General features: G+C 40.6%; 1 protein-coding gene across 1 annotated transcript; it reads right to left on the bottom strand.

Moving 5' to 3' along the window:
• Positions 1–3,559: 3,559 nt before the first annotated feature.
• LOC137285257 (myosin heavy chain, striated muscle-like) lies at positions 3,560–14,565 on the bottom strand. Its single transcript, XM_067817566.1, has 29 exons — positions 14,324–14,565; positions 13,962–14,105; positions 13,532–13,688; positions 13,100–13,127; positions 12,853–12,958; positions 12,648–12,740; positions 12,397–12,460; positions 12,068–12,166; positions 11,607–11,710; positions 11,059–11,460; positions 10,469–10,639; positions 9,976–10,279; positions 9,773–9,846; positions 9,532–9,619; positions 9,308–9,425; positions 8,867–9,124; positions 8,287–8,752; positions 7,926–8,135; positions 7,650–7,795; positions 7,425–7,515; positions 7,212–7,268; positions 6,903–6,989; positions 6,548–6,714; positions 6,147–6,225; positions 5,789–6,034; positions 5,141–5,337; positions 4,919–5,012; positions 4,384–4,584; positions 3,560–3,995 (listed from the first exon to the last, which is right to left on the bottom strand). Exons 1-29 carry the CDS (start codon positions 14,519–14,521, stop codon positions 3,843–3,845), a joined length of 4,602 nt encoding a protein of 1,533 aa, XP_067673667.1. The 5' UTR covers positions 14,522–14,565; the 3' UTR covers positions 3,560–3,842.
• Between the last annotated feature and the right edge of the window lie 1,136 nt (positions 14,566–15,701).

Below are 15,701 nucleotides of genomic sequence, written 5' to 3' on the forward strand. Positions count from 1 at the left end.
AAGCATGAAAAATCAAATTGACAGTTTCATAAAGTTTTGAGCATTTCATAGTTGCAGCTCAGGGTTTGGCGTGACCAGCCAATTGATAGAACTGGGCCAGTTCCACCACCCATCTAGGTGAAGTAAGAGCAGAAGTGGTGTGTTGAGCTAAAGGAGCAAAATGGTTCCTACTGCCCTAAACCACCAGACAATCGTCCACACCGACCCACGGCATACAGGTTGCTCAATTTGGATGGTGTTATGAAGGAACATAGTGTGTATACAAACCCGTCATATACTAGTATTAAGGATTAATGAAGGAACTTAGTGTGTTCATGTCCGTGATGCATTGACGATGTGTTGAAGGAAGACAGTGTATACATGTCTTTGACGCACTGACGAGTGTTGAAGGAACGTAATATATCCATGTTCGTTATGCATTGACAATGTCATGAAGAAAGGCCGTGTATAAAAGCCTTGATGAATTGAAGGTGGGTTGAAGGAACGTAGCGTGTACAAGTCAGTGACGTATTGGCGATGAGTGAGTGAGTTTATTTACAGAACGCCGCAGTCAGCAATATTTCAGCTATTTGGCGGCGTTCTGTAAATAATCGAGTCTGGACCAGACAATCCATTGATCAATAGCATGAGAATCGATCTGCGGAACTGGAAACCGATGACATGTGTCAACCAAGTCAGCGAGAGTGACCACGCGATCCCGTTAGTCGCCTCTTACGACAAGCTCCTTTTTTGGCAAGCATGGGTTGCTGAAGGCCTATTCTACACTGAACCTTTACGGGGCGTATTGGTGATGTGTTGAAAGGAATGCAGAGTACACACGTCAGTGATGCATTGACGATGTGTTGAAGGAACGCAGTGTGTGCATGTCCTTGATGCTTTGGCGATGTGATGAAGGAACGCCATGTATGAAATCATTGATAATGCCGATGTGTTGAACGAACGTAGCGTACGCACGCCAGTGATGCACTGGCGATGTGATGAAGCATGTACAAGTCCTTTATGTAATGACGATGTGTTGAAGGAATGCAGTGTACACAGGTCCGTGATGCACTGACGATGTGTTGAAGGAATGACGTTACGAGTCCACAAGTGGCACAGGGGTCAAACGACCATATCACTAGCGCAATAACCGGTATGTCCACCATCAGCATTGAGAATAGCAGTGCATCGATGACGCATAGAGCCTATCAAACGTGCAAGGACGGTTTGTGGGATGTCACGCCAGATTCTCTCAAGTTCTGTTGCAAGATCAAGGACGTTATCTGGTGGTTGAGGAAAACGGCGTAGACGTCGATTCATCTCGTCCAAAACATGCTCTTTCGGAGAGAGATCCAGTGAATTTGCAGGCCAAGGCAGAAAGTCAACGTTGTAGTGTTGCAATAGCAACCCTTGTCGTATGACCCTGGGGTTTGTCCTGTTGGAAGGTTAACCCAGGGTCATGATGTTGCCGAAAAGGAATTGCCACGGGTCGAAGAATCTGATCCCTGAAGCCCACACCAGTAAAGCTGCCCTGAACAATCACCAAAGGAGCTCTTTGGCATGCTGTTATTCTACCCCAAATCATCACGGAATCACCACCAAAGCGATTCCTCTCTAAGACATATGCCAGTGCATAACGTTCTCCCACGCGTCTATAGGCACGTTGACATCCACGTGCATAGGAAACCACATTTCTTCAGCAAAACAAGGGTCTGCGGGCATGATTTCGGCACCACATTCGGCGAGCTTCACGATAATGTTGTGTCAGGATAAGTCGTATGGCGGGACGTGATCCCGCGATGACGTAAACGTTGTCAAACTGTGTTGGGGTTAATATGGCGAAGTCCTGGGATGACCCGTGCAGTTATCGCTGCAGCTCTGAAACCTGTGGCGAAGATCGGTCACCCTTATCCATCTGTCCTGTTACGCGTGGACGTTCAGACCGTGGCTGGTCGATGACGTCATTTGCGTTCTGGTAGCGTCTCACCAGTGTAGAAATAGTTTTCGGTGGCAGTTGAAACGTGCAGGCACTGGTCGTTGAGACATTCCCCCACGGACCATCCCAGTGGTCTCCTGACGTTGTGCAGACGTTAGCCTTTCCATGTTATGCGTTTCAATAACCGTTAATTTTTTGAGCGATCGCAACGGCTGGGTTTGATGCGATACGACAATATCATATTCCAACTATAACTCCAGTGACTGATGCGATGGGACAATATCATATTCCAACTGATACTCCAGTGACTGATGATGGGACAATATCATATTCCAACTGATACTCCAGTGACTGATGATGGGACAATATCATATTCCAACTGATACTCCAGTGACTGATGATGGGACAATATCATATTCCAACTGATACTCCAGTGACTGATGATGGGACAATATCATATTCAAACTATAACTCAGACTTTTCCAGTGACGATTTATCAATCTCATCAAAGGAAATACGATACACATTTACCGCGATAACTGTCGATTCTTGGATACTGTAATATTGGTCAAAATATATATGATGACGAATATTCGGACGTATCGGGTGACTAAAGGCTTATGGTGTGTGAAGCTAAAGGCAACAGCTGCAATGTCTAAACTAACCAGCAGGTTTTAGCAGATCAGGATCCATCAGTCCCTTCAAAGTTAAGAAAGGTACTGGAGTCGTGTGCATGAAATAAACACCAACTGTATCATAGATTGTGAGCTCAGAAACTTTGATTGTTCCTTCTATTGACTGATTCCGATAATGTTTAGTTCCTTAACAGTTGGCAACCTGACGACATGAGAACATTCCTGAGACATCGATCCAGACCTGAAATGTGTCGAATCAAAGTGTATAATGATGCGGAGACCAAGACAATTTGCTGGAGATCATACAGAAATGTTTAATTTCAAATTTCATTTATTTCTGATGCTATAATATGTTCATCAACAGCGCATAGTCGCACAGATGTAGCGTAGCACATGTAGTAAATTCAACCATTTCCATCGGTGCAATTCTTCCAGTGAAGATACCTGTAGCAGTATATGTATTCGTCGTGTGTATAGCTATGTCAACAGAGAGCTGATTAGGTCGGCTGGCATGAAGGAGTTATTTAAGAAGATTATAACGACATATGTTATACTTCTACTAATACAAGCACCTGCAGCAACCCATACAGGATGTATAGGTTGCTGCACGAGAAATCTCGTGCCTAAGACCTTGGTAATCTTTCACGAAGCACTAAAGTAATCGTAAGACACTGAGGCAACCTTATTGCTGTTTTAAAGAATGGGATAGGTTGTTTCGTGAAAAGAGACCTTAGGTTCGGTTCCCCACATGGGTACAATGTGTGGAGTCCATTCTGGTAGTCCCGCCGTGATATTGGTCGAATATACACATATACAGACAATGGTGATAGGTTGTATTGTGTTGGCTTATAGTGGTAAATGTCACTTTGACCAAATGTCACTGTACGTGACCTATGCATAGAGGTAACATACTGAAAAGGTGACAATTGTGATATACGTTCCTCGGAATTTGTTTTGAGCATCTCACAGAAAGCATTGTCAATGCGATATACACAACATAAACCGCGAAGAAAGCAATAAATATTTATTTTGAGTACAGTCGATTCAGCCGTAGTAGGAACCATTAGCAGAAATGAATAGCATAAATATAGTGCATACGTTACGGATGTTTAGACTGGATCGAGAAGCGTATATTTCAGTGAGACCAAGGTAAAGGTTTCTTTGACGAACACCATTTCATTCATTTGACTTGTCTCGAATCTTCTTGCGGTATGGATGAACACAAAAACTGCTTCATAGATATCAACATCTTCGTTCACGAACTATTCCTGTCCAGGTTTAGAGTCTTGTGGTTAGTATGCTGTATCGGGGTAGACGGTGTAGGTACGAGTCTTCCTGCTATAATTCGCCACGGTTTCTTCAGCCGTGGTGGCTCTGGTTTCAGCATCCTCAAGCTCCTTTTTCACCTTGCGGTATTTGTTCATGTTCATGGCGGCCATCTCTTCCTGTTAGAGCAGTGCAAAATAGTGACATTTTAAAATACCTCTTACAAGTTTTGTAAACCAAGAAATGAACGTGGTGCAAATAGGTATGTAGCTTGAACGAAATTCAATTGATCAAATGATCACTCGCGATTGTCTGCACTGAGAGATCCACGTGGGCGTGAAGGTAAATTCATATGGTTTGATCATGTAAAATCAGTTACGACATCAGATGATCATTAAAGGGGAAGTGTGTCCTGATGTACTGGAAACACTCGCTACGCCCAAACTCTCCACAACAGTATAAGCGTTTGTGTAATGCCTAACGGCAATACCCCCTACAACCATGTGTGGTAAAGGCAATCCAGTTATCAGTTATGCTGAGTAATGATTCACATCAAATGATACTCACCGCATCCGCGACCTGAGACTTGAACAGCTTCATCTGGCCGCTCTGCTTGTCAATGATGTCTTGCAGTTTCTCAATAGTCTTCTTGTCTTCGTCCACTTTGTATGTCATCTCCTTCATACGACGTTCGTATTGACGGCAGGTTTTGACGCACTCACAATGACGCATTTGTTCCTTCTCAAGCTCATCCTCGAGTTCTCTCACCTAGCGCAATAAAATGTGTGTGCACTGAGAAATACTTTATGTGAAATCCGTCCATAATTAAGTGTATGTTTGTTAATAAAAGTTGGCGATACGATACGATAACTTGTTGCCCAAGAAGTCTGTTTCTTGTTTGAGAGATATAGTCTGGACCTGACAATGCAGCGATGGAACATTAATCCTCGACCAATGCCAATTCAGTGCGATGCCATGCATCATCGATGTAATTGAACTTACATCTTGACCAGCATGGGTTGCTTGAGGCCGAATCCAAAGGCACTCAAAGTTGTCACAAAAGATAACACCCAACGTAAACAAAGTATAAAACATAACCTACCATTTTGGCTTTGCTAATCTCAAGAGAACTGGTTTTAGCATTAGCAGTGGACAGTTCATGCTCAAGTTCAGTCAGTTTGGTTTGAACTCGGCGTCTGTGAAGTAAAAAGATCATAATCATGTCCTTGCGTCAACGTGACAGGTCATAAGCTTGAGCCATGGCAGAAATTGATAATTTATCAAAATTATTTATAAACACAGCACTTTTACTTTTTATGCTTACCTAGATTCTTCAAGGTCCTCAACCCTGACAGCACCCTCAGTTTCATATTTAGACCTCCACATAAGCATCTCTTGGTTAGACTTAGACAACTGACGCTGTAGAACTGATCGAGCCTCTTGCTCCTCTTCAAGCTGTTCCTTGAGGCTGACCATGTCAGTATTCATGTTCCTTATCTCAGTTTGTAATCGCTGACGCACCTAAGGCGACAAGACAAACAATAATATTGTAATCGATCAAAGAACTGAACTTCGTTGCAATGCTAAATTATTCAGGACAAATCTACTCGTGTATCCACTTCATCACCGAGGTTAAAGGGATAAAAATGCGATTTTCATGTTGCTTCTGAGTGAAGATAATGAAAATAAATTTGGTCCAAGATGAAAACGACAAATACAGCAATTTTAACGAGATAGAATTCTAATGCCATCAGGCCCTCCACACACACGTAGCAACAAACGGACGTAGGGTTTGTTTATGGTTTGCTTATCGATAGTTTGACTGGAGCTACTTCTGTAACCCACGTTTACGCATGTTTACTTACGTTAGAAACTCACGCACGAATATTCACATAAAGTGATATTTTGAGCGGTTATGTGAACTTAGCTCTCACAATCTGAGAACAACGCCCACATATGGGCAATAACTTACCCTCTGTTCATCATCGGAGGTACGTCGTATGTCTTCCAACTGGACACTAAGACATGATTTGTCCTTGCAAAGTTTCCCAATTCTGTGTTCAGCTTCTTCCAGCTGACGGGTAACTTCAGCAGACTCCGTCATCAGTCTGTTCTTCTCTATCTGCATTTCACTGAGCTGCTGGACACTTTCCTCAAGCTGGGTATTGAGGTCGGCCATCTGGGTTTGCATCTGCTTAGACATCACACCGGAACATCCCTGGCAAAGAGATTTGAGACGATTATGAATATATATGGTATATAGATTTAAATGTTACAATTCTTGATTTTATATATTTTCTTACAGTGGTGTTTATATTCAACGAACATACCTTGTTTTTCTTGGCGTGCTCTACTTCATTCAGCAGCTCATCAACATCAGCTTTCAGTTGACTTTTCTCTTTCTCCAGCCTGGAGAGAAATAACAAAATACTGATCTCGTCCTGAAGACTGATTTTTCTAGTGTCACTACCCAAATGTCATTTGTATAGTAAATGCACGTAATTCCAAATGAAGCACAATTACTAGATGTATATAACTCGATGGTCTTCGAAATTAATTCAAGTAGTTCATGACTATCCCTTCATTGTGTGCCCTATTTGTAGTTATTTGTTTTGGAGTTTTTCGGGAAATTCAAGTATATGCAATAATTAATTAGTCATCAAGACTACTAATTCGACTGTCCATTTGTCCATCAAATCAATATGAATATTATTAAAAATTGTTACATTACCGTTGCTTGACCTTCTGAAGTTGTTCCATCTGATCAGTCATCTCAGCCATGGCATCCTTCTGCTTCTTGCGGAAGTTGGCTATCTGAGACTCATGCTGGGATGATGCCTCTTCCATGTCATGCTTCAACTTTTGAATCTCCGTGTCACGCTTCTTGATAACGTCCGACTGTTGAAATATGTATATCATGTTAAACATTCTTATCAGTTAAATATGTATGAGGAGAGACATATTTTCCCGCATTTAGCATCGTTAGAGTTTAGTAGTAGAGCTCGCTATATGTCGCTGTATGTGTAGTTTATTTCTGGATAGAAAGAAGACAAAATGCTACATCATTTGTATCAACATTTTTTTACCTGTGATGTAATTGTGCAATTGTTTTCTTCGATGAGCTGAGCCATATTTTCCATTTCATTTGCATACTGGGCTCTCTGCTTCTCCACCTGAAATTAATATGTATTCATACCATCGTAAACCAGGTATAAAATGTATAAGAAGTGCTGATTGAAAGTGCTACATATGTTTCAGTTTACAAAATGAGGTCCTTTTGGAAATAACTTAGAAATTAAAACCTACGCATGTATAAAAGACCACAAAATACGCTCTCCCTACAGAAAAAATGTCCATATTCGCAATCTGTCAATCCAGTCAGTCATTGCTCATACCTTGGATCTTGTCTGTCGTTCAGATTCGAGTTGCTCTTGGCATTCCTCAAGGGAATTCTGGTATGAACATAAAGTGGGAATTATTTCAAAATGATAATTCATATATGCACATAACTCCTGTAAATAGGTATCTGCAAGTTCACATACCACACGAATAATGCCATGGATAACTGTTAACTGATCATAATGCTGCTAAAACGTTTTATCATTTACCTGCAGATCTTTGATTTTCTTCTGCTGTTGAACACCACGAGTCTCAGAGTCCTCAAATTCAGATGTAAGAACAGTGATCTCTTTTTCCTTCCTGAACAAGGCAAACGGTTTCATTTTAACACACTTCAAAAGCCTCAAAATACAACTTATCTAAAATCCTTTTTTCAGTGACAAGAAAACAAAAGCATTCTTTTGGCCGTATGTTAATCGTCTTTGTTTACTTACTTCTTCAGAGTCTCTTCAAGGTCAGTCTTAATGCGATCGAGATCTTCATAGTTGTCCTTAGAAGCCTTTAGATCCTGTTCCAACTTCCTCTTGACTTTCTCAACTTCTGCATGGACCTTCTTTTCGTGGTCAAGTATATCTTCCAGCTACCAATCACAAATACATATTTCATTCATTTGATTTTATTATCAAAGTATTATTTTTGAATGCGTATTGTAATGTTGCTATGGTAAACGGACTACAATAATCATTTACTAGTTAGTAGTTAAGTCCTACCTCAACAATCGCACCCTCAAGCTTCTGTCTCAGTTTGTTGAGATTGGCATTTTTGTCCTCCTCCGTTTCCAGACAAGTCTTAGTCTTGGCAAGCTGATCCTCAGCGTCCTTCTTGCCCTTTGTTAGTTTGGCAACCATTTCATCCAGTTGTGCCATTTCGTCATTGAGTGTTCTGATTTGACCATCCTTATTTTTGATGTCATGTTGGCACTGTCGGACAAAGAGTCAAATATATCAAAACATGTTGTTCTGAACAATGGTTTGTTTCCAGTAAAATAGTTCAGTGTTAAATGACATGTTAATTGACTAATTAAATATGCTAAATGACATATTGTTGGTTTAGAAAAGCAATAACATATACCTTTGATACAGTTTCCTCAAGAGTATGGACGCTTGTTTTGAGGTCACAGATTTCAGTGTCCATCTGTTTTTGCTTTTCCGTCAACATGGCATTTTTAGACTCTTCCTCGACTAAACTGTCATTCAGCTCCTTTAGTTGAACATCAGTTTCTTGCTTTTGCTGCAGGAGCTGCTCTATCCTCTCTTCACAGTCATCGATGGTGTCCTGTTGGGTTTGAACCTGTAGGAACAAGTTGTTCTTGGCCTCTGTTAAGGTGACGCTCTGTTCCTCGAGCTCCTTGCATCTCTGTGTCACCTTCTCAAGTTCATCCTTGGTTTTGCCAAGTGCTTCCTCCTTCTGCTTCATCTCATCTTCAGCAGCAGCAATACTAAGAAGGGGCTTGACCTTGGTGTAGAATCTCCACCAGCACCAGTTCCTCATGGCCAGCCACTTGCGGATGTTCTTTTGGATCAGTTCCAAGGAAACCCTGAAAGAGGCAAAAATGCTCAAATATTGCAATCCAGTATGAACATGGTCAAACAGTAACTTTTAGGATTTTAGAGGAAAGAACGGTTGTTTAGTCTGCATTTTCAAAACCTACCTTTTGTCGTGAAGATTCTTCAGATATTTCCTCATGAGGTAACCACGAATGTGGGCTTGGAACAAAGCCACAATAACTGACAGACGTTCATCACGGATTTCCTCTAGGTACCCTAGAACACCTGCTTTGAAGAACACCTTTGTGTTGCCTAGACGGTACTCATCCTGACCCAGCTCCAGAGCCTCCAGAATCTTGCCTGCAACGACCTTGGCCTCAACAAATCCTTCCGGTATAGCATTGGGAGCCAGTATGGAGTATCTGAAGAAGAAAAGAAGAAAGAAACTTCAGGATCAAATTATAACTTCCCTACAGACGAGTGACTGTATCTGATATGCCTTTCATCAATGTATTCAGATGGTTTCAAAGACAACATGCTTTTGTCATGCTTTTATCACTTCCAACTGACATTGCATTAATCCAAATAACTTTTTCAGTACATACCTCTGTTTGAACTCGGAGTAGATGATTCTGCTTGGAAATCCCTTTCTGCAGATACGGATACCCTCAAGTACACCGTTACACTGAAGCTGGTGGAGCACAAGACCAGCATCAATCAGACCTGCGATAGATGTGCATGAGTTAATGTACCTTCGTGATAAGGTAGTCGTGATCAGCTAGTCATGAAAAGAACGCCAAAAAAATCAGTAAAAAACTTCTTCCCATACCTGGTGTTTTGGTTTCGTTGGGAATGATACACCGCACAAAGTGAGGATGTGTTGAATAGAGGTTCTTCATCAGCTTGTTGAGAGATTCCTATTAGAAACAAAAAAACATGTGATGCCATATGATAAATATGTATATTATCGTGCATATCTACATCAAAATTCACTTCTGTGGTTTATCCCAATCAGAATTTCAATGTATAAGATACTTTTTAGCTTAATAACATTCCTCTTAACACCATACCCTGTGTGTAGCGGATATGGTCTGGAAGGCAGAGCTCTTCTTCTTCTTCTTACCACCACTGGCTTCAGCAGATTCTGAAATATTCATTATTTTATATATCTGTTATGATATGTTGTGCAATTTCCACAAAATCCAGTTTTGAAAGTAATACATCATAAAAGCCATATTATAGATATATTTCTTCAATTGTGATTTTAACAAACCTCCTGCTGGTGGTGAGAAAAGCAACTGGACAAGTGGCTCCTTAGACTGTTTCAGGAGATCCACAATGGTCTCGTTGACAGGGTCCTTGTTCTTCTCAAGCCAGCCTCCGATGTTGTAGGGAACTGTTCCAGCGTAGTGCTTCAGGGCGAAGTCGCCGTGTTGGCCACCCTTCATTGACTTGTTAGGCTTAAGGAAGTTTGGAGATTTGCCCATGTGGTTCTCAGTTAGTTTGTCCTTGAAGGTCTTGTCTGATGCTTTGGGGAACATACACTCTTCTTCCAGGATTGACAGGATGCCTAGAGGCTATACATAGGTAACACACGATTTAAGATCAATATAATTGGGTGAACAGTGTAGGTGAAGATTGTAAAAACATTTTGATGAAATAAGCATACTGACACATAGGTTTGATACATTCGAATATTTCCACTAGATATATGAGTAAGGGAACAAATTCATTCATACTAATACTTTGACGGTGCCAATGTGTACCTTCTCAATGAGCTCAATGCAGGCCTGCAAGTCCATTCCGAAGTCGATGAACTCCCACTGAATGCCTTCCTTCTTGTATTCTTCCTGCTCCAGCACAAACATGTGGTGGTTGAAGAACTGCTGCAGGCGCTCGTTGGTGTAGTTGATGCACAACTGTTCGAAGCTGTTGAACTGGAATATTGTTTGCACAGGGATTTTAATGCAAGATTGTGTGGATCATCTGTCGATTGGATAACTCGGGAAGATCTGGTTTAGAATTTATCTACAGTAACCCATGCTTGTCGTAAGAATTGACTAACGGGATCGAATTGCCAGGGTTGATGATGTGAACATGTCATTGTATCCCATTTTGTAGATTTATCCTAATGCTATTGATCACTGGATTGTCTGGTCCAGACGAGATTATTTAATAGGCCGCTGCCATATAGGTGGAATGTTGCTGAGTGTGGCGTAAAACCAAACGCACTCACGCATTTTCACTATGAATTGGATAACAGGAATAATGCTTTTAATCTTATATCATGAGATATATTCTCGGTCATTGTTTTAAATAAGTAGGATATTTTAATGCTGATACATGTGTTGCTTACATCAAAGATCTCGAAGCCTGCAATATCCAGAACACCAATGAAGAACTGTCTTGGTTTCTTGGTGTCCAGGGAATGGTTGACTCTCTTCACCAACCAGTTGAAGAGACGATCGTAGAGGGACTTGGCCAAAGCACCGATAGAATAAAGAACCTGATCCTTCGTTCGTCCTTGTGTGACGTAATCCATGGCCACCTTGATCTTGGGTTTACACAAAGCCTTCAGGAAGTCACCACAGTTGACACCCAACAGAAGAGCAACCTTCTCCGCCTCAGCAGTTCCCTCGGGCTCAGCCTGTTCTCCCTTCTGCTTGAACTGCATCTCACCCATGTGGAGGATAGAGCCAGTGCACTTGTAGGCGCTGGTTTTCTCCTCACCGGTGAATCCGAGGACATCAAAGGCAGCCTGGAATGAAAAGTAAATTCAAACAGTTTATTTATTGAGTTCAGCTTAAGGCTTGTATGAAATGCAGATATCAATTTGGAATTATCAATGATAGTCGTAATATGTATTGTGGTAAGACGCTTGTTCAAAACAGAATTATATCTTACATCAGTCATCTTCATTTCCTCCACATCGTCGATTCCATTGACAGTAAGCACGCCCTGGTTAATGAAGGTGAACAGACCAGCATCAGGCTTGGCTAAGATCGTCTCTGGAACAAAAGAAGGACAATGTGTTCATATTTAAAAACACCCGCGGTACCTTGATACATACATTGTATAAGCCACAAGGGTAAAGAAAATGCTTAAATGATACTTTCTTTTTAATATAAATATCCCTCAAACAGACTTTCTTAAAGGATGGAATTATTTTACATTCATGGTCTTCAATATAGCCTTGAAGCTAGGCTGCCTGATACTCAATTTGTGCTATAATAGCTGGATCCCGAACACTGGCGTCGTGGATTACTTAGTCCTTGCTTTTTCTAGCCCTAGTTTCCTTGCACATTGATTCGTCTCTTGACGTCTTAGTTTCAAGCTCGGAATCAACATAAAGCCCCACTCTTTACCTGTAACCGATGGCACTGCTCCACAGAGCATCTGATAGAAGATGTGGTAGTTTCTCTCAACAGATTGTTGGTAGGTCACACGCGACTTTTCCAATAAGTCTGTAATTTAAAGTCACAGACGTATTAGGTTTTTAACAGAGGTGATATATATATATATATATGCATTTATGTGCATCTGTGGTATATTCATATATCCTAAATAAGTTTAAAAGTTATTTCTGTATACTCAGATCGGTTTTGCCATTTAAATATTTCGAAGTCATATTTTGCATGTTAGCAGTTTTAAGTTAATAAAGTATTTAAATATGAGAAAACGTTTTATTACTTACAAGTTTCAATGTCAGCACCAGCAATTTTCCCCGAGGAGGCAAAATGAATTCGCACAAATTTACCCTTCAATGTAAGAATATGCGTTTAAATACAAAAAATAGAAAGGGATGTATCCAACGTATTACAATAACCAAACAAACGTGTTAATACTAAAATGATTATTTACAAAAACTTGGAAACAAAGCAAATATATACGTAGTTACATTACAGTTTTAATGAAAACTCATTTTGGGAATAATCGGCCACTTACAAATCTTGAAGAGTTGTTGTTACGGGACGTCTTGGCGTTACCGTAGGCCTCAAGAACAGGGTTAGCTTGTACAATCTGATCCTCAAGGGAACCCTGGAATCAGACAAAAAGATTAGGAATAACATTTGTTTTTACTACCACTGCATCATCAGAAAAGCTTCTTTGTCAGTAGTTGTACTACAATAAGAGGAGCTTGATTTCCCACCTTCTTGTCATCTGACTCCCCTTCTCCCTTGGAAGCGGCGGCGACAAAGGCGAAGTAGGCGATGACCTTCTTGGTGTTCTCAGTCTTTCCGGCGCCAGACTCACCACTTAATAACACAAAATAAATGATTCGACACTGAGAGTAAGTATCCAAATCCCTGGCATACATCCGTTCCATAAGGTCAAAAACAATGTTTTCTAATTTGAATTTATTGGCAACCTCGACGAATTATGTATTTCATACTTACGTAATCAACATAGACTGGTTTTCACGATCTGAAATGAAATGAAAAGGATAATAGGGACTGTATAATTCAATCCAAGCAACATGTTTTAGTCAGACATTGTTGTCCAAGTCTCCTGTGCGCATGAATTTGCTGTACGGACTTGCGTCCGTCAGTTGTAACAAGATTTACCCGATGTTCAAATCTAGATTTACCCGATGTTTCAAGTGTATTCCTCACAATTGTGGCGGACGTAGCTGCAGCAGATGTTACAAAAGGAACTGTGATCATTAAGGGCTTTCTTCCACCTTCAAAAGTTTATGGTACGCCAATATATAACTGAAATACTGCCAAAAAACCAATGCACTCACTCACAATTATGTATGAAAATTGAAGTGCACTTTACATATTCGTGAGTAAAACGTATTATGCACGTCAGTTTGCTGTGTTACTCACCCTGAACCATAAACTGGTAGGCGTTGTCAGAGACGGAGAACAAGTGAGGAGGCATCTCGGTCTTCCTCTTGCCTCTGTACTTGGCCACGATGGACGGGGTGTAGATGGGGAGACGGCGGTAGGGGTTGATGGCGATGCAGAACAGGCCCGAATAGGTCTATAATAATGCGTGATGTATGTTAGGGTCTTACTTCTCTGAGGAATACAACTCTCGCATACCCATTCTTGTTACTTCATTCATATATTCCAATTGATGGTCGATGTATTTATTAAGAAAAATAAAACTATGGACACAACACTGAGTATTTATTTCGATATAAAAATCATTCATAACGAAGTTTACATGAAGGAAGGCACTGCTCTCACTGAATACAAGCACAGCTTTTGGTAAATTACATCAACTGCATGACAAGGTGCTGTGTTAACTCACATAGATAAGGCCAGATGTGTATCTAGCCCTAAGGTTATGCAGAACGCTGGCCTCGTTGAGGAAGGTCATGTTGGCGATGTCCTCGATCTTCTCGAATTTGGGAGGGTTCATCGACTGGATATCATCCTTCTTGAACGTCTTCGTCTGAAAAGAAAAAGTCATCCGCTATATAATACCTCCTTCCCATTAAATCGTCCAAAGTAATAACCAGCGCAAGTGCAAAAACTTGTGGCTGGATGGCTAAAAACATATTATTATGAATTGCAAATCTATGGCTCGCCCTTTATGCGTGTGAATTCCATGATGTGTTCTGATGATTCGATTTAAAAGCAGTACAATTATTCCAGATATGTTTTTCTAACCTGCTTGGAGTCAACTAGGAGAACTGTCACATCGTCCCCTGTTGTGCTTTGTATTTCTGCGGAAATGAAGCCTTGCTCCTCATCGGGAGCCCAGCAAGATTTCTTGGCATCAAAGGACTGGTTCTGCTCCTTCAGCAGCTTTTTGCGGTCTACGGCAAGATACTGCATCTCAGGATCGGCGGGGTCGTAGGAAGCCATGTTGACGATGCAGACGAAGATACGTCGAAAGTAAGAAGAATGTTTGTCGAATAGCTCTGCAACTGAAGCGGAATTAAATATTCATTTTCAGACATGATGTTTGTGAAACTTGTACATTTTTAAAACAATTCTTGAATTTTCGTAAGAGACACTAACCTCATCAACATCAAAATAAAATAGGAAATATATCAGTAATGTGGATTATTTTCGTAATAAGAAAGCTAAAGTGATTTGACCAAAAAAAACAAGTACAAGGTTAGGCAAGCTTTCTCAAACTGTGAAAACAGCAAGACTTACGATCAGGGCCTTTCTGGTTTCCTCACAGACTCTACCCGTCTATATACCCTAGTCTTGGTCAACACATTATGTAAGCTGGCACGCGATAGGTCCAGTTCCAATGCCTGACCAATGACATAACCTCTTACCGAAAAAGGTATCACGCCGAGACCAGAAGCAGTGGGAACAGTAGGGTTTCCTACTCACATGCTGAGAAACCCGTTTTGTGTAGGCTGTTTGGCAAGATATACGTAAAACCATGTTTATTGTAACCATGAATTTTCATCTCGGCGACTTCGTTCGATAATTTGTCTGTTTATTAGTATTCGATCATGCTGTTCATCCTCGAACAATCTCAGTATTATGAATCATTTTCTTAATTATTTTTTATTCAAAAATATAATTAACAGGAATATATGTACTTTGAACCTTGCATTTGGGAAAAGAAAAATGTTATTGTTTGAAAAGGTAATATCAGTAAAGTATTTTGGACGGTATTTATCCACAAGTGTATTGGTGTATCTTCTAGTATGCATGTGCATTCAGCTTCGGTGTACTGACCATTAGTTTGTTCACTGTTGATGTCCACTGTTGTCGATGAGAACCGTCGATAAGCCCAGGAAGAAGTCAAGACGGGACAATCTTCTGAAAATTTTGGGCAGTCCATGAATCGCCTCATGACAACGAAGACGGGTAAGGAAGTTTTATAGTTGTTATTTATCAAATCATATTTCTTAATCAAACTCACTGGCATTATTATGAAATACAACTACTGCCTAAGTACTTATCCATACATTGTTATGGAAACGTGTACAATTATAAAATGAGTAGGCAAAAAGGGAGTAGCAGTTGATGTATGAAAGAAAATGTCGTCACAAGACAAACATTCCATCTATATATTAGG

Source organism: Haliotis asinina, chromosome 5 (assembly GCF_037392515.1).
Source record: "Haliotis asinina isolate JCU_RB_2024 chromosome 5, JCU_Hal_asi_v2, whole genome shotgun sequence".
NCBI lineage: Eukaryota > Metazoa > Mollusca > Gastropoda > Lepetellida > Haliotidae > Haliotis > Haliotis asinina.

Coding starts and splice junctions, on each gene's coding strand:
- LOC137285257 (XM_067817566.1), bottom strand. CDS start 14,521: ATGGCTTCCTACGACCCCGCCGATCCTGAGATGCAGTATCTTGCCGTA. Junction 11,461..11,606: donor AGGAAATGAAGATGACTGAT/GTAAGATATAAT, acceptor TTTTCATTCCAG/GCTGCCTTTGATGTCCTCGG. Junction 5,338..5,788: donor CCTCCGATGATGAACAGAGG/GTAAGTTATTGC, acceptor TTGTCGCCTTAG/GTGCGTCAGCGATTACAAAC.